The sequence below is a fragment of the Helianthus annuus genome, chromosome 13 (genome assembly GCF_002127325.2).
Source record: "Helianthus annuus cultivar XRQ/B chromosome 13, HanXRQr2.0-SUNRISE, whole genome shotgun sequence".
Classification (NCBI taxonomy): domain Eukaryota; kingdom Viridiplantae; phylum Streptophyta; class Magnoliopsida; order Asterales; family Asteraceae; genus Helianthus; species Helianthus annuus.
The window spans coordinates 165,821,864-165,840,300 of NC_035445.2; the positions used below are offsets into that span (position 1 = coordinate 165,821,864).

Consider the following 18,437-nt stretch of genomic DNA (forward strand, 5'->3'; position numbering starts at 1 on the left):
TCCATTCTCTGTCACCAAAACTACATCCTCTTCTCCTACACCACCCACTGCTCATACATCTAACCCTTACGTCTCATCTTATCCTACACCACCCACTGCTGATACATCTAACCCACCAGTACCTAATCCCACATCCGAGCCTATACCTTCCACACCCTCATCTCCTATACCTTCCACACCCTCGTCTCCTATACCTGAACCACTTATTCCACAACCTCCTCCTAGTCAGCAACCTGCTTCCTCACCTACCTCATTACCAACCCACACAAACTCGCAAACACCTCACATCGAAATTCCAACTCAAACCTATTCTCGCCGAACCACCGACGCCCCACCCTCCTCCGCTTTTGACCGATTCACCAGAACTGTTGCTCCCAGTCCCACCACACCTCCCACTCAAACCGCAAATCCCTCCCAAACACCACCTCCTCGTCAACGCCCACCTAACCTTCGCCAAAATCCTAAACAAACCTCAGTCACACCTTTGCTATACAGGACATGGGATCTTTGTCTTACTTCCTTGGTATTGAGGTCGCCCGACACGGCTTAGACATCGTTCTCTCACAAAAGAAGTACATCAGTGACTTACTTGCTCGTGCCAACCTCTCTCGGGCCAAACCGGTTCCATCACCATGCACTACTAGTGCCCCATTATCTCTTGGTGACAGTGACCCTTTTGACGATCCAGTAAAATATCGCCAAATGGTGGGTGCCCTTCAGTATGGCACTCTCTCCAGACCAGATATCACCTTTGCTGTCAATAAGGTTTGCCAGTTCATGCAGTCGCCAACCGTGAATCACTGGTCTGCTGTTAAGCGTATTCTACGCTACCTCCAAGGAACCGCCGATCATGGGTTGCTACTCTCAAAATCCTCCTCTTGTGTACTTCATGCATATACAGACACGGCTTTCAATGCCTTGAGTGCCTTCTCTGATGCAGACTGGGCTGGATGCCCTGTTGACCGTCGATCCACGGGAGGGTATGCTATCTATCTTGGATCGAACCTCGTCTCATGGTCTGCACGAAAACAAAAGACAGTCTCTCGTTCATCTACAGAATCAGAACATAAGGCGCTCGCTGATACGGTAGCGGAAGTGACTTGACTTGAAACACTTCTCCGTGAACTCCGTGTTCCAATTTGCTCAGCACCAAACTTATGGTGTGACAACCTAGGGGCTACTTACTTATCGTCTAATCCGGTCTTTTCATGCGCGGACAAAGCACGTAGAGGTTGACTTTCACTTTGTAAGAGAAAAGGTTGCTCAGGGGGCCCTATCAGTTCAGTTTATTTCAACAAACGATCAGAATGCCGATGTCTTCACAAAACCGCTCTCATCTGAACGATTTCTCTTCTTGAAGTCCAAGCTAAGGGTCGTTCCCCGACCTTAGCTTGAGGGGGAATATTAGTCAATATGTTTAGTATAGTGGCCCGGCCCTAATTAACATTAGCCGGCCCTAATTAGGGTTTTGTATTCTCTATATATATCTGCTATTGTACAACATTAGAATATACAATAATACAAATCATTCTTTACCAAGTTTAACTCAGATAAAAACAATTCATGGAGTTAAAAAAGAACAAAACATCAACAAACCAGAAGTAAAAAAATCTAATTTAACCATAACAACCCGCACCTTAAGAGATCACAGAGCAGGCGGTTAAGAGGCTGATAAGATGTCAACGGACATGTAGCCCCAAATAAAGCTATCGGCGATCATGGCTTCTCTTATACCCTGAAAGGTGTTTCCTAGAATCAACTAAACTAGCTGTTTTACCGTCACCATGTTTTTCCATATCTTGGTCAACTGTTGACTTGCGCCTTCGTTGCAGGTCCTCGACATGCCGCCGCCATAAAGGTTCTCTATCTTTTCTTGGCATTTTGTTGTACCGAGTGTCGTCTTTGAGCAAGTGTCTGGCTGTTGACCATGAAGTAAAAACTGTTTTACCGTCTTCATATTCTTTTGTAGCTGCATCTGTGGTTATTACTTCGGCTAACAAAGCTTTGTATTCATTTGCACACCTCTGAAACACGACAACACACAAAGTTAAAAAAAAAAAAGGAAAATTGGTTTTTAATAAACCAACCTTTGTCCCGTTGGTAAATAATAATCTTACCTACGTAATTGGTATACAATAATCCTACCTATGAACATGTTGGTACTCAATGAACATCCGTTAATTTTTTTTAACTGAAGTTAGTTTTTAAGTTTTATTCATTACACAAACAGTCCCTGTAGTTGTAATTTACTAGTTTTAAGTATTTTATAAAACAAAAAAAACCTCAAGGGACTGTAATTTACTAGTTTTAAAATAGTTAAAACTAGTAAATTACTACTACAGGGACTGTTTGTGTAATAAATAAAACTTAAAAACTAACTTCAATTAAAAAAAATTAGGAAGTTCATTGAGTACTAACATGTTGATAGGTAGGATTATTGTATACCAATTACGCAGGTAAGATTATTATTTACCAACGGGACAGAAGTTGATTTATTAAAAACCAATTTTCCAAAAAAAAAATCTAGCAGGTTTGGTTAAAGCAAGTTTAGGCCGAAAAAAGTAGTTTTTAATACGCAGGTTTGGTTAAAGAGCCTTTACAAAAAGTCATCATGGGTCTGAACAACTTACATCATGCAATAACTTAGTGTGTTCACGAAAAAGTTTTTCGAGATCTGATTGATCTAAATAAGGGTTTGCTGCACGCCCTTGAGGATCCTTCTCTAGTTTAGGCTTTGCATCCGTCCATGAAATCTGAACATACGAAAGGATAAACATCAAGAATTACTGATTATAGCTTTATACTTATGATTTAACAAGTAGAAATTATAATTTGGTTAGTTACTTCGGGTACCTTCTATTAACATTATTTTAAATACAAAATATACGATAGCATCCACCTTTTCATTAACATATATGAGCGGTAGAATGATTAAAAAAACTACTGTACTCTACTTCTTATTAGACCAGTATATTTGTCACTATGGCTGCAAAAAAGAGTAAACTGCCATTTTGGTCCCTGTGGTTTGGTCACTTTTGCTACTATAGTCCAAAACTCAAACCTTTTGCATCTGGGTCCCTGTGGTTTCAGTTTTATTGCCATTTTGGTCCAAGAATGAAATCAGGTCATATTTTTCTTATAAAATCCTGCTATTTTGTCCTTTTCTGCAGGGGCAAAATGGTCATTTCTTTTTTATAAATAAATACCAGATTTTATAAGACAAATATGACCTAATTTGCCCCTGAAGAAAAGGACAAAATTGCAGCATTTTATAAGATAAATATGACCTGATTTTCTTTTTGGACCAAAATGGCAATAAAACTGAAACCGCAGGACCCAGATGCAAAAGGTTTGAGTTTTGGACTAAAGTGGCAAAAGTGACCAAACCACAGGGACCAAAATGGCAGTTTACTCCTACAAAAAAAGTATTATCATATCAAATTCGAACTCAAGCGCTAAAAAACAAGCCTGGTTCGAGTTCTTATCGAGCTTTGTGTCTTATGTGATATGTAGGTTTCTTATATGAACTGCAATTTGCAAATTATGTTACTGTTGAACTTTTTTTTTTTTTTGGTAAAGTGTTACTGTTGAACTTTATCATCGTTTTATCTATATTGGTTTAAGTTATGCTCAACTTTTGTTGTAACCTTTGTATATGTTTGAAATGAATCTGATTATCGTGTATGACTTTTATATATGTTTGTAATAAGTCCAACTATCGAATATAAAGATTCAACTTTTCAAGAAGTTAATTTTAAAATTGATAAAAGAGGACCTGTGGATCTTTAATTGTTTCTACAAGTAATGCTTGATATGACTCGATAGCTTCCTTTCTGAGCGCTTTAGAACGCACTCTTGTTCTTCTCGCTCTTTTCGCTTACGCAATACCCACTCTCTTTCCTTCAATTTCTCCTGCATTTATTTATGACATAAGCATTTATAACAACCTTAGACATATGTAACAATTATATCAGCTACTTATTTAAGACAAGGTTCGATAAAGCAACAAAAAGCATGATGATTAGGAGATTCGTGTAAAGAGTAAACCCTAAATCCTTAAAGATGTGAGAATAAATATATTATACTATCTTAAAAGTACAATTAGCAACACTTGAGATTTTAATCACCTTATGGAAACACAAAAAAGTAATATGTAATTTATGAAATGCCTTTCTTATGGGCTAGTGTTTCATCTTTGTGCATTGATGTATATACACTCACTAACCAACATGTGCATGTATATTATTAGGCCTGTAAATGAACCGAGCGAACACGAACAGAGGCATGTTCAGAGGCATGTTCGTATTCGTTCATTTAACTTTAACATAACACGAACACGGACGTATAACCAAACACATTTTTGTCCATGTTCTTTTATTAAGAAAATGAGCATGTTCGTGTTCGTTTATGTTCGTTCGTTTAAAACCTAAACGAACTGTTCATGAACGTAAACGAACATAAACAAACAAACAATAAACAACACAAATGACCATAACTAAACAAACACAAATGAACATAATTGACTAAACATAAAAGAACATAAAGTAATTTGTTTATATAAATTAGTGATTAATTACGATAAATTCCATGAAAATTTAGAAGGCAGCATAGTAACCACGCCCAAAATAGAAAATTCGAGAAAAGGGAAATTAAGAAAAAGCTTATTATACCTCTTCATCACGTTTTGCCTTTGCTGCCCTTTCAGCTTCAACGCCAGAATCCTTTAGCTCAGACATATATTCATTAAATATGTCTTCCCTATCCTCATGCTTAACAGATTTGTATCGAGAATCATTTCTAAACATATCCTTAACCTTCAAAATCAAACGTTAAAAACAAATTAACGCATGATCAACTAAAAAGAGCAAAGCCCAATTCAGATTTCTACACATTTACTAACCTTGGACCAACGAGAAGTTGAAGAAATATCCTTATTCTCCCTAAGCATCGACTTGAAACTAGAAACAATAGCTGCACGTTTTGCATGGGCCTCTTCTTCAACAGACCTCATTAGTGGAATAACCCTGATACAAAACAAATATCAGAACATTATAAACAACGTAAAAAAAACTAGAGGTGCGAATTTCTAACATGACCCAAAATACAACACGAACCTAACACGAAATTCACGGGTTTGGATTTAGTCTAAACGAGTTCAGGTCAGTTTCAGGTTGAACCCGTTTAGCTAAACGGGTCGGGTTCAGGTCAAACGGGTCGGGTTGGCGAGTTGACCCATTTATATATATAAAATTTACAATTTATTTTATGTCATAAATTAAATTGGGTGTGTATTTTATGCCATAATTATCACTTAAAAAGAGAAATTGACATAAGATTTTATAGTTAACTGTATTATATAAATTTGTGTGTTTTAGTAAATTTTAATTTTATTATTTTAAATTGCTGAAAAACTAAAAAATAAAATCGGGTGGAATTGGTCGTGTTCGGGTCAACCCGAGAATATTCAGGTCACGTTCGGGTTCATATGTATGACACAATTTTAGGGTTCAGGACGTGTTCAGGTTCGCCTAAAATTTTCGGGTTCAGGTCAGGTTGAACCCCCCAACCCGTGAACACGACCCGTTTAGCACCCCTTAAAAAACCCACGAATGTACTGAAATGTGCGATTCTGCATTGTAAACATACTAAGTGTAACACATTTCACTAAGAGTTGTATCTAAAATGCAATTGCAATTGCAAATAAATATTAAAGAGTAACTACCTTTCATTTAGTAATGCTTCGCGTTCTTTTCTGTCCAAGGCCTCAAACCTTGGATCGTGGCCCCATTTTCTTTTAAACGTTTGATAATCAGTGTTGTGAGTGATATCCTAAAAGATAGATACAGCAATGGCAACAAATTATAACTCACATTATTCATAATTTGTATTGCAGTGTTTCAAACAGCATATGGCATGAAAAATCAGCTGAAAGTACAATAGAAATAACGCAGATATAAACAGCAACAGTAAAATATCATATCAGTAACCTTAAAACGCGGATCAAACACAAATTTAGGAAGCTCCTTCTCCCATTTTGAAAACGGATAGCACGCTCCTTGAGCATCTCCTGGATATTCCACAAGTAAAAAGTTTAATATAAAAAAAAACATAATAGAAAAATCAAAAGTATTGGTTTACAGTTATCAACAACATAAAGATACCTTAAACTGGATAGCACGCTCCTCTTTGGTTGGTCCAGTGTCCACATCATCTGAATCGGACGAGCTGTTTGAAACATTTCCATCACCATTATCATCTTTGACCTTGTCTTTTCCGTTCTCACCATGTGGGCCCTTCCCTGCTTGATCAACTGGTGTAGAACCGTTCAGATCAGATTCAGTGGTAGCAGGAGCTGCAGAATCTTGCAGGCGCAGATGATGAGACAGGAGGTATGGCATCACGGCCACCTGTGGTAATAGCAGGGGCGTTCAAGCTTAATGGGCCGGATCCTTTTTCAGTTAAAGTAGTTACGTTTTGCACTGCTATTGATTGTTCTTTTAAAGCATCACTTTCCTGCTTCTTTCTTAACTCGGCCACATCTGCTGGTATTTGCCAGCTGCTCAGCTGAAATAATACAAAATTGTAAACATCAAAACTGAGTTTACATGTCAATATAAAAATAATGCAAGTCAACTTGAAGTAATAAAACTTCATTATAGCAAATAAGCTTGTGTTACCTTGGTTTTAGCATTGTAGTAGTATCTTTTCCCGTCATTTGTGGTGACCATTGACCAATCTGTGCCAGCACACTTCTCCCTGAATAATACACAAAATAAATTAAGAGAACAGAAAGCTACGGTAACTTAATACCATAAAAAGAAGTTCATCGTAAAATTTCTATCTTCAATTTCAATATAGGGCTGAGGCTGTTGATCACCGTATATCTTCTTAAAAGCATTTATAGAAGTATATAACCTCGCTCAAGAACAGCCAAAAGATCTAAGCATAGTTATCAAAGGCGCGAAGCGCACTCAAGGCGCTTAGGCTCCGCTTAGAGCCTAGGCGATAGGCGCAAAAAAAGCGTGGGCCTGAGAAAAAAAAAGCGCACTTAAATAAAAAAAATAAAAAAGTTCATTAAAGTAATAAAGTACTCAAAACCAAAACAAAAAATGTTCATACTCGCATTTAAAAAGTCTCAGATAACAAAATACTCAAAACCAACATGTTAATATTCGAAAACAAATAGTTCATTAAAGTAATAAAAGAGTAAGCAAAAAAATACTGCAGTAAAAGCCCTATAAATACTGCAGAAAAAGTGGAATTTACAAATTAATACAAACTGAATATTACTAAACGAGATTTTGATCTTTAGTGATATCATTTGTTAGTAAAATCCCTATAAATACTGCAGAAAAAGAGGATATTACGAATTAATAAAGAAAAATATTAAATATCATTAGGATTTAGGCTGCGCTATAATTAGCTTGGAAGCAAAAGCGCAATTACTGGGAATCGCCCAGAAAAAACGCCTAGGCGCCAAAAGCGCACGCTTTTGATAACTATGGATCTAAGCTGTACATTATATTTCTCCCTATTGAAAAAAGAGTAATTTCACAATACCATACTGATACTTGTTCCTTTGAATCTCAAACACGACTTAGAGTGAAGAAAACTATTCATGCATATCACTCACCATGAAATCGGAGTTGGTTGTGCAAAAACTTTATCAGGCTGCCAACCAAAAAGTAGAAAACAAAACAAAAAAAGAAACCATTAGTTCATTCGGGAAAGGCACACATAAAACAATAGATCAGTACAATGATGCTAACATACATCAAGCTGGTTTCAAATTTTGCTACCTAAAAGAAAAGGCAACTACTACATGAATTTGAACGCCATATCAATTAAAACTCAAATACAGTAGACATTTCATAGGTTTTAGTATCTATCATATTATGCACATAGAACAATCAAAACAAAAAAGACGTACCTCTCCCTTAAAACCAATGGGCTTTTTGGTATGTAGACTGTCCGGTCACAGCATTATAATAGTATATGGTTCCTGTTTCAGTCCTGTGTGCTGACCAAGCATCCAACAGCGACGGATTCTTCCTTTACACCAACAGCATTTAGATGCTTGCTATTGTCTGCAAAACATAAAGGTGAATCACAAATTGCTCAATATTATTATCTGAAAATCACAAATTCACAATATTATTTATTATTCACACATACTTGAGCCACGCTGCCCGAAACTCCAATTGATGTACTAGGAGGCTGAGCATTGGATGGTTGGACCAACGGCAGTGGCGTGCGTTGAGCTGACAAAGGAAACGCAGGTGGATATGCGGTCTAGACAAGTTTCTGATTGGTGGAGACTCCTTGCCATGGGGGAATTGGAAGCATAGGAGCCATAAAATGGTTGCTGAGGCGTTACAGGAGTCCTTGGGGCACCTGGAGGCGGTTGAAAAGGTGGTCCAGGTGGCATCCTAAATGGTGGTGAAGCAGTGTTCGGATTTGATGACGTGGCACCTAAAGGTGAATAAGCATGCTGTGAAACAGGATGAGGAACGGATGTAGCAGGAGACACAGTAGGCCCGGTAACATTCTGTTACATATAGATCGCATGACATGTTAGTCTCCAGATGAAGCTTCTCAAAAAAATGTACAATTTGCTTCCTACTGGTAATGGTTATGAACACAAAACCAAAACATATAGTAACGTTTATCATTATGAAACACTAACCAATAAGCATCAAATTCTTCTAACAATACACAAGTTGTAGCAACATCCAACATACTTAAACTACTATTTGTCACCGCAGTCCAAATCTTTTGTTACAGAATTAATTTGCAAGTAGACTATGATCTTAACTAGGGATGCAAACGAGCCGAGCGGCTCGCAAACTGCTCGAGATCAGCTCGAGAAAAAGCTTGAAACGAGCCGAGCCTTATCAAGCCCGAGCTGAACTTGAGCCCAAAATAAAGCTAGTTTATTTATCGAGCCTGGCATGTGAAACTCGTCAGGCTCGTCAAGCCTTAGTGTAATATTATTAGTCTTTATTAATATTTAATAACATTTACCCCTTATTTAAAGTTGTCTAGTAAACGAGCCGAGGCGAACTTATTTAAACTTGTTTACGAGCCGGGCCCAAACCTAAAAATAAGCTTGATAAGTAAACGAGCCTGAGCCCGAGCTTCACTTATAATAAACGAGCCGATCTTGAGCTCGAGCTTGAGAAAATACCAACGAGCTGAGCTCAAGCTTTGAAAACAAAGCTCGAACCGAGCCAAGCTCGAGCTCTCAAAAGTTCATCGAGCTCGGGCTCGGCTCGTTTGCACCCCTAGTTCTTAACTTCCATGCTAATTACTAAATCAACAAAAAATCCATACAGCCTATGATTATGCCAATATCAGGTGCAAAAAAGGTATAACCAATCATGCCTGCAGACGATTTCAATTATAAGACTCTAAAGATGTACATACAGACGGATCCTTCTGCAGCAACTGGTGGTTTCCATTATAAGAAAAATTAGCATCTGATGCCACAATAGTTGTTAATAGCGAATAGCGACAAATAGCGATAAGGTACCTATATGCTACATAGCGAATAGCGATAAATAGCAGGCGCTATTTTATAAATAGCGATACACTAGAAAAATTTGTATATGTATATTTAACAAAATACCCCAGTATATATATATGCTATTTTACATGTATATTTAACAAAAACCTAAAATCCAGCTATTTTATAGCTATATTTAATGCTATTTATAATAAAAAAAAAAACAAAAAAAAATAAAAAAATAAAGTGTCGCCATTCTCGCTATCCATCGCTACAACCCTAATAATAGCGACACTAGACCTATACGCTACATAGCGCGCTATAGCGATCGCTACGATCGCTATTGACAACTATGGATGCCACTTCTCTTGGAACAGCAACAGACGAAGGTGGTGGCCTGACCTGTGTATTCATTCCTTGCATAAATGAACCGGGGTGTGTCGACAGGAGGTTGCAAGGATGTAGCAGAAGTTGAGACATTTTTTGGCGCTTCAGACTTTGCTGAGTCAGCCACCTAAAAAGGAGTGAAGGGCAAGAAGACATCACAAATATGTAAAAAGCAGTTAACAGAAAACATAACTAACAGGTTTATTTCAGGAATGTGAATTGACAATAGTTTCATAGCCATCCTTACCATTGTCGACTGAAATGAAACAATATCGGCTTGCGGAATGTTGTATGAAAATGAAGGACCAGACCAGAACTAGCAGGAACAGGAGGACTAGGAAGAGATGAAGAACCTGGTGAATTTACCATAGCCTGCAGTTATAATACACACATAACGTTTGCATTAATTTGGAAAAATATGTGAGGTAATGTAATATTTAATGGAAAATTTATCACGCTTCCAGCAAACAGAAAAACAATAGGTTACAAAGGGATCCACTATCAGTGCTGGAAGATGGATGAGGGCCCTCAGAATTTATACTAGCATTTGGAGGCACATTGTACGAAAAATTTTCAAATTCTTGGTTCGAGTTCTTATCGAGCTTTGTGTCTTTATGTGATATGTAGGTTTCTTATATGAACTGCAATTTGCAAATTATGTTACTGTTGAACTTTATCATCGTTTTATCTATATTGGTTTAAGTTATGCTCAACTTTTGTTGTAACCTTTGTATATGTTTGAAGAAATGAATCTGATTATCGTGTATGACTTTTATATATGTTTGTAGTAAGTCCAACTATCGAATATAAATATTCAACTTTTCAACAAGTTAATTTTAAAATTGATAAAAGAGGACCTGTGGATCTTTAATTGTTTCTACAAGTAATGCTTGATAGCTTCCTTTCTGAGAGCTTTAGAACGCACTCTTGTTCTTCTTGTTCTTTTCGCTTACGCAATACCCGCTCTCTTTCCTTCAATTTCTCCTGCATTTATTTATGACATAAGCATTTATAACAAACAACCTTAACAACAAACATGTTTTTTAGAGTTAAATGCCATTTTAGTCCCTGTGGTTTGGGTCATTTTGCTAGTTTAGTCCAAAGGTTTCATTTTTAACCTGTGGGTCCAAAAAGGTTTCACAGTTGCCATTTTAGTCCACTGGGTTAACTTCATCCATTTTTTCTGTTAACGAGAAGGCCAATTTGGTCATTTTGTATGTAATTCTGTTAACGAAAAGAGCAATTCAGCCATATAAAATGACCGAATTGGCCTTCTCGTTAACAAAAAAAAGGATGAAGTTAACCCAGTGGACTAAAATGTCAACTGTGAAAACTTTTTGGACCCACAGGTTAAAAATGAAACCTTTGGACTAAACTGGCAAAATGGCCCAAACCACAAGGACTAAAATGGCATTAAACTCATGTTTTTTAAATGCAATGTTTTGTGTATCAAAGGACTTGGTACTTCTGTATTAAGTATATAAGAAGCATTAAGGGCTTCCTTCCAATCATAAGTAACAATTTCTTAACTACATATAAAATGGATACCCTTTAACAGATGAGTATCGAGGATTATCCAGTCACTGTTGGTGACCTTTGATTGCAGCCTTCTGCGCTGCTCATTTTCTTTTTCTTCAGCAAGTGGGTGGGGGGGGGGGATATTCCACGGTCCTCCCAACCGCCGAGGTGATCCCACCTCGCAGACCGCCACCCAGCAAGCCTGAGTCTGGGGGTAAATCCGCTACCGTAGGGGCATTGGGGACGAGCAAGACTCGAACCCGCCACCTCCGGGTTAGAATGCGGGCTGGTGGCCATTGGGCTGTTTCTAACAAAGTATCAAATATGGCTCTTTGAGCACTATAACTTGGTATTGTCTGCAAGAGGAATATTGTATCCATACACTTAGTAATTAAGAAATGTAAAAAATATAAAAATGCAAGTCAACTTGATATAAGCACGTGTTACCTTGGTTTTAGCGTTGTACGTTCATGCTACTAAGACCAATGTACGTTCATGCTACTAAGACCAATGCAGGCGCGTGCTAAATATGGACACATACAAGTGACTTACGTATAGTTTCATGCTACTAAGACATTTAGTCGGTTGTGTACAAAAATAGTAATTTATGGCATAAAATCATTAGCCCTCATATTGATTTTTGCAAATTGTAAGCTTCACCCTTTCTAGAGCTCGCACGGATCGTGAATCCTGTTGGACCCCTGCCCGTAGCATATTGTTATAAAGTACTTGAGCCTCTACATATTTCTTAGGTGGGTGGCCACGTATAAGAGATGTGTATGCTATCGTATCTGGTTTTAAACCTCTTTCAATCATTTCATTGAAAAGAAACTTCGCATGCTGTAAGTTGTTTGACTTACAATGATGGTCAATCAAGACCGTGTAGAGAATAAGATCAGGAGTCAACTCTTTCATTTTAGTCAGATAGAATCTTTGCAAACCCTTTTCTTCGCTCCCGTTGATAAATCCCTTTCGTTTTACTTTAGACTCCCCGTCAAAAAATACCGTATAAGTTATAATATCAGGTTGTATACCATGATGTATCATACGACGAAAAATATCATAAGCTTTAGTTAAGCAATTCACCTTAAAATAACCATGTAACATAATCGTGTAGGAAATGACATCAGGTGGTATTCCTCTTGCTATCATCGTAACGAAAACCTCACGGGCCGTCATCATATCTCCAGCCCGACAACATGCAGCTATTAACTTACTATACATAATCTTAGACGGTCCATTTTCTGATCCCAATATTGTTTTAAACAGCTTTAATGCTTCATTGGTTTTGCGTTTTTCAAACAGGCCAGTAAGAAGTTTGAAGCAGCCATTTTTTGCTAGCAGAAGCCCGGTCTTTTCTTGCTCGGGTAACGTAACAAAAAGTTCATATGCCTTTTCTACATTGTTTAAGTCGCAATACCCATTTATCATAGCAACGTAATTATTCAAGGTTTTTGTTTCAAGCTTATTAAAAAATGATGCTGCTTGCTTCATCTTTCCACCATAAGCCATCGATGACGATGTTATGCGTAGTACTTGTGGGCTTTAAACCGCGTACCACCATATTATCTAAAAGAATCATCGTCTCCTTATAACGCCCGCATTTTAAAAACCCACCAATAAGCGCATGGAAGATAACCGTATCAGGTTTCAAACCATTCTCATTCATCTCATTAAAGATTTTTAAAGCGTTCTTAAGATCGTTAAGAAGACAAAATCCATTGATCAAAGTTGTGTAGTGCATAACATCTGGGTTCATTTTCTTTAATTTCATCTCGTCTAGCAACAAAACTGCTTCACCGATTTTCCGTTGTCTACATAGAGCATCAATAGCAATCGTGTACGAAATTTCATCGAGAAAAACACCGGATTCCTTTGCTTTTGTAAACTGGTCCACAGCTTCGGACAACATCTCCAAATTGTTAGAAATATCAATTATTAAACTTTAGTTATGTCTATTTCATTATTCGAACCGTTATGTTTATTATATGTACTCGATATGTAGATAGGATGATATGCGGATCAAAGTGATAAGCGGGTTATTAAACTGTCAAGGCAGTTACCCGCCTAAATTAACCCCCAAATTGTATGTTTAAATATGGTTTTACCGGGAACTATTCCGGTTATCAAGACAATTTGTATTCAACAGAATTGTCCTCTCAATCCTTCGTTTCTCTCTGCAAATTCAATACTCGTTTGTTATTTTGATATTCATTATAAGATGTCCGTTTTCCGTTCAAATTCTTCCGCTGCAAATGATATTGGTGATCCGGTTAGTCATCATCATCATGATGTTAATTCGAATTTCCAACATAGTGGTATCAGAGCCACTTATGGAAAACGACCCGAAATTAATGAAACCTCTACCACACTTCCTTGTCAACATTGTACTGATGAAATCAATGAAAGGAACAAGGGAACTCCTCGTGTTCGACTTTGTTACTATTGTCACTTACCAGGCCATCAGATCTACAACTGCATGGAAAAAGATAATGATGAAACAACCCAACTGTTAAAACAGGCTATTAATGTTGGGATCAGACGGAAAGAAGATGTTCACTGCAATGATGAGATGATTGTCTCCGGCACTGATGGCGGACAATGGGCAGGAATATGGTATGTTAATCCGACGTTCAATCATCATTTTTCTGGTAATATAAATGCTTTCAAAAGGGTGAAACACATGATGGGTGTAGAGACAAGATCGGGTATGAACAATTTTTTGTTTATAAGAGGGGTAGGATCGGTTGATTTGAAAACTGGGAATGAAACACTGAATATACAAAGTGTTTATTATTCTCCGGAAATTGATCGGAATGTTTTAAGTCTTGATCAACTTACATTACAAGGCTTTACGGTCAAAAGATCCGGTGACAAATGCAAAATTTATCCCATGTTTTCAATTCCTGTAATAAATTCAATAAATGATAAAACCGGTCTGACAAAGGAAGAAGAGTTGGGTGCAAATGAGAAACGAAGATTGCAGGAATTGGGAACCGTCGATGAACAATTCAAAGAAGAATATCTTAATTCTTATTTTGAAACACTGAATGTTTCGGATGAGAATGAATATGACTGGAATCTGCTAATCTTAAGAGCATTAGAATTTAACGAATTTGCAGATTGCAAAGCGTTAATAGATATGCTTGATGACAGAGAATATGTCTTCAAATATAAAGTAGATCTCCAAAAGAAATTTGAAGAAATGGTTCGGTGGTTCTTGAGGGTATACATGGGGATTACATCCAGGCCAATTCCTCCATTTTCTCCGAGTCAAAAGAAAATTGACTTGTTAAGTTTGTTCATCTTGGTAATAAGAGACGGTGGATACCGAGAAATTACTACCGATAATACATGGCCGATTGTCGCAAAAGACTTAGGATTTGATTATAAAGATGGAGATTACATAAGGATCATCTATGCTATGTATCTCGATGTTTTAGAGTATTATTATAAATTCAAATCTATACAAGAGAACGTGCATGTAAAGGAGATGGTGAACGAAGAAACAGAGTTCAAAGGGGGTCATCACAGGAGGACGAAAAGTGCAGAAGCTGCAGCAGTTCATGGTCATGGAGATACAACACAATATGCGCTGTTTACTCGGAAGGGCAGTGAAGATGATTGGAATGTTCACAAGAAAAGGAAGCGTTTCAACTTTGATCACGTGAAGAAGGCTGTGGATGATGCTAATCGCAGCGTCATGCAACACAGTTATAACATAACCAAAGTTTAAGGGGGTTGTGTTAGAAATATCAATTATTAAACTTTAGTTATGTCTATTTCATTATTCGAACCGTTATGTTTATTATATGTACTCGATATGTAGATAGGATGATATGCGGATCAAAGTGATAAGCGGGTTATTAAACTGTCAAGGCAGTTACCCGCCTAAATTAACCGCCAAATTGTATGTTTAAATATGGTTTTACCGGGAACTATTCCGGTTATCAAGACAATTTGTATTCAACAGAATTGTCCTCTCAATCCTTCGTTTCTCTCTGCAAATTCAATACTCGCTTGTTATTTTGATATTCATTATAAGATGTCCGTTTTCCGTTCAAATTCTTCCGCTGCAAATGATATTGGTGATCCGGTTAGTCATCATCATCATGATGTTAATTCGGATTTCCAACACAAATGACACAAACATTGCATAATTGAGCTCAAAATAACACAATTAGTTTGGATACCGTTTGAATTCATGTCATCGTGAAGATCCAAGGCCTTTAGAAGATTGTTTCTTTTACAGTACCCTTGGATTAACGGCCCGTAATAATAAGCATCAGGCACGATTGCCGACTGTTTCATGTCAAGAAAAACGTTCTCCGCAGAGTCGAACTTCAACTCTCTTACAAAACCACGAATGACAGAAGCGTATGCGAAAACATCGACGGCGTCTCGAGACATTTTAAGCAACACAAAAGCAAAGTCTGTGTTGCCATTTGAGCAAAGCCCGTCAATATACGAGCCGAACGTGAACGCATCGGACTCAACTCCAGTTTCTTCCATTTCTCTAAAGACATCTCTAGCTTCATTCACGCGTCCTTTCCTACATAGTCCTTTAACCACAATCCCATATGTGCACACGTTTGGACAAAACCCGCCCGTCTTTAAATGTTCATAAACCGCCATAGCGATATCTACTTCACCCTCTTCAACCAACTCGTTCAAAAAAAGATTACACGTCCGCACAGACGGAACAAATCGACCTTCTTGTATCTTTAACAAAACCTCAAACGCTTCATCAAGCCGTCTAACATTAAGAAAAGCCTTAATCAAAGCATCAACTGCTATAACAAACAAATGTTGATCACCCACATTAAACTCTTTCAACAACCCTTCAAACAAATCCGAAACGTTAAACCCAAAAGCCCCATCTTTATCCACAATAACCTCTAAAAACAAAAACTTTAACCTACTAATCATACCCCAGTAACACATAAACCTTATAATAGCCATATAAGTTGCAACATCATGGGTAAAACCACATAGTTTCAATCGGGTGAGTAAATGTAATGCTGTATTGGGTTGTTCTTTTAAGTACTTTAAGGTTTCAATAACTGACATTTTATCAAACACCTGGTGGGCATGATCAAATGAGGCAATATTGTTGTTGTTAAAGGGGTGTGGGTAGTTTTCTTCTGAACCGGAGTCTGATACGTCGGAGAAAGGTAACTGAGCAAGTGCTGACACTGAACTGAATCGGAAAATGCGGTCATATTTGACCAAATTTCGGCGATAAACTGACCTGATTAGGGGAACCCACATGGAGAGAGCATTTGTTTTCAATTTCTGCGAAAGAGGTAGATGAGAAACGAACCGATAAAGACGAGGCCAGGTTTCATACATTTGTTGATGGGAAAGTTTTATACAGTATAACATAGACGTGAAGGTAGGTAGGAAGCCGAATATCATAAAGAAATAAGACCAGTAACTTGTACTGATACCCCACCGATACATACAGACAATGGTGCACCGAGTCTATGTGGTTCTGGACAATCCTCTACCTTTATATATCTTTTATATTTTATTACAAGCATCGGTCTTTTCGTTCCTTTTGCTTTGAGTTTCTTTTATGAGGCTAGACGGTATGGTTGAGGATCATTCTTGATTCTTGAAGGATGATCCGTCACGTAGGATAGGTGTGAGGATGAGGCAAAGGGGATGAAACTAAGGAAATGGGGGATGAGACAATAATATCTATATGAGTTGTATGTATATGTGTGTGAGAAGGGGGTGGGGGTTTTGTCATGTAGCGAACGTCGCAAACGTCTTAAGGGCGACGCTGGGGATGACGCGGGGGGTGGAGGGGGAGGGGAGGGGGAATGGTGTTGCCGGCGGCGGTAGGTTTGGACGGGCTGGGGACGACCCCGTACCGTGCAGCCTGATGAGACTAAGCTTTTTTATCTTTGAACTTAAGATGATAACACAATAATTAATGTTGGTTTGCTTTGATCTTTTTGGGTTGATTTGCATTTCATATCAAGATTTCTTCTTTCATGTGTGTGTATTGGATTGGTTGATTCACTGTTTGAATAAAGATAATCAATAAAGTAATATGATTTCATCTCTTTAAAATGTTATAGGATCTTGTTGATTAACTTCATTGCCCAACCGGTGGCGGAACCAGAAATTATTTGCTAGGGGTGCAAATGAGATATTCAACCATATTTTCAAATGGTGCGGTCGGATTTTTTGCCTAAAATATATACTAAATTGTTTTTTTCAAGGAGTGCGGCCGCCCACCCTAGCCAAAGGGTAGCTCCGCCACTGAAACAAATGTACATCTTTGAAACCTCCTTTTTTTCTGAACAGGCATTACATCATTTTGAAACCATATTTTTAAGTGGTGTGGTCGGGTTTTTTTTGCCTAAAATATACATTAAATTTCTTTTTTTAAGGGGTGCGGCCGTCCACCCAGACCAAAAGGTAGGTCCGCCACTGTGCCCAACCGGAATAAATTATTCTACTAGCTTAATACTAATTGATATGTGTTTAGATTACTTCACATAAGATTAGTTTAAACTTGAATATATTATTCTAACAGCTTATTATTGAATTTTTTGTTAATTCTATTTTAACCTCTTGAATATATTCTTCTGACAACTTATTATTGATTTTTTTTTTGTTTTTTTTTTTTGTTAATTCTACTTTAGTCTCTCTATACAAATTCCAGACTAAAATGTCCGGATAGTCCATGTGATTTGTCAATATTTCACCTCCAACCCCCACCTTTTTTAAATTACACTCTTGTTCTTTGTGGTTTGACAAGTTGTTACTCGGATAGTCCTTGAATTGAATGTAGGTTAGTTTTCTCAGTTAAGTGGGTATAAAATGACTAAATTACCCTTATTTAAAAAAGTGTTAAATGCCATTTTAGTCTGCAAGAAGAAGGCTGTTTGTTTTTTAACGTATGTAGACTTCTAAAATAAACTGGTGTGGTGGACGGTGGTGGTGTTTAACCCTCTGCAGACCTTAGAAGATCTTAGAAGTGGTTGGGCCAAGTCTGCACCAAGAAGAGATT

At 37.6% G+C, this 18,437-nt stretch overlaps 2 protein-coding genes, 1 long non-coding RNA gene and 1 pseudogene across 3 annotated transcripts; all 4 read right to left on the reverse strand.

The window, feature by feature from the left end:
* Window positions 1-1,636: 1,636 nt before the first annotated feature.
* Window positions 1,637-8,739, reverse strand: LOC110902315 (annotated as a pseudogene).
* A 1,230-nt stretch (window positions 8,740-9,969) lies between these two features.
* On the reverse strand, window positions 9,970-11,568 carry LOC110900279. The gene is made up of 4 exons (XR_002570889.2): window positions 11,441-11,568; window positions 10,750-10,876; window positions 10,140-10,264; window positions 9,970-10,019 (listed from the first exon to the last, which is right to left on the reverse strand). It is a non-coding gene; the product is annotated as an uncharacterized LOC110900279 (long non-coding RNA).
* A 335-nt stretch (window positions 11,569-11,903) lies between these two features.
* Window positions 11,904-12,937, reverse strand: LOC110900278 (pentatricopeptide repeat-containing protein At2g26790, mitochondrial). The gene has a single exon (XM_022147181.2). The coding sequence runs from the start codon at window positions 12,920-12,922 to the stop codon at window positions 12,032-12,034; it is 891 nt and encodes a 296-aa protein (XP_022002873.1). The 5' UTR covers window positions 12,923-12,937; the 3' UTR covers window positions 11,904-12,031.
* On the reverse strand, window positions 12,879-16,775 carry LOC110900277 (pentatricopeptide repeat-containing protein At2g26790, mitochondrial). The gene is made up of 2 exons (XM_035981736.1): window positions 15,551-16,775; window positions 12,879-13,328 (listed from the first exon to the last, which is right to left on the reverse strand). Exons 1-2 carry the CDS (start codon window positions 16,760-16,762, stop codon window positions 12,879-12,881), a joined length of 1,662 nt encoding a protein of 553 aa, XP_035837629.1. The 5' UTR covers window positions 16,763-16,775.
* Between the last annotated feature and the right edge of the window lie 1,662 nt (window positions 16,776-18,437).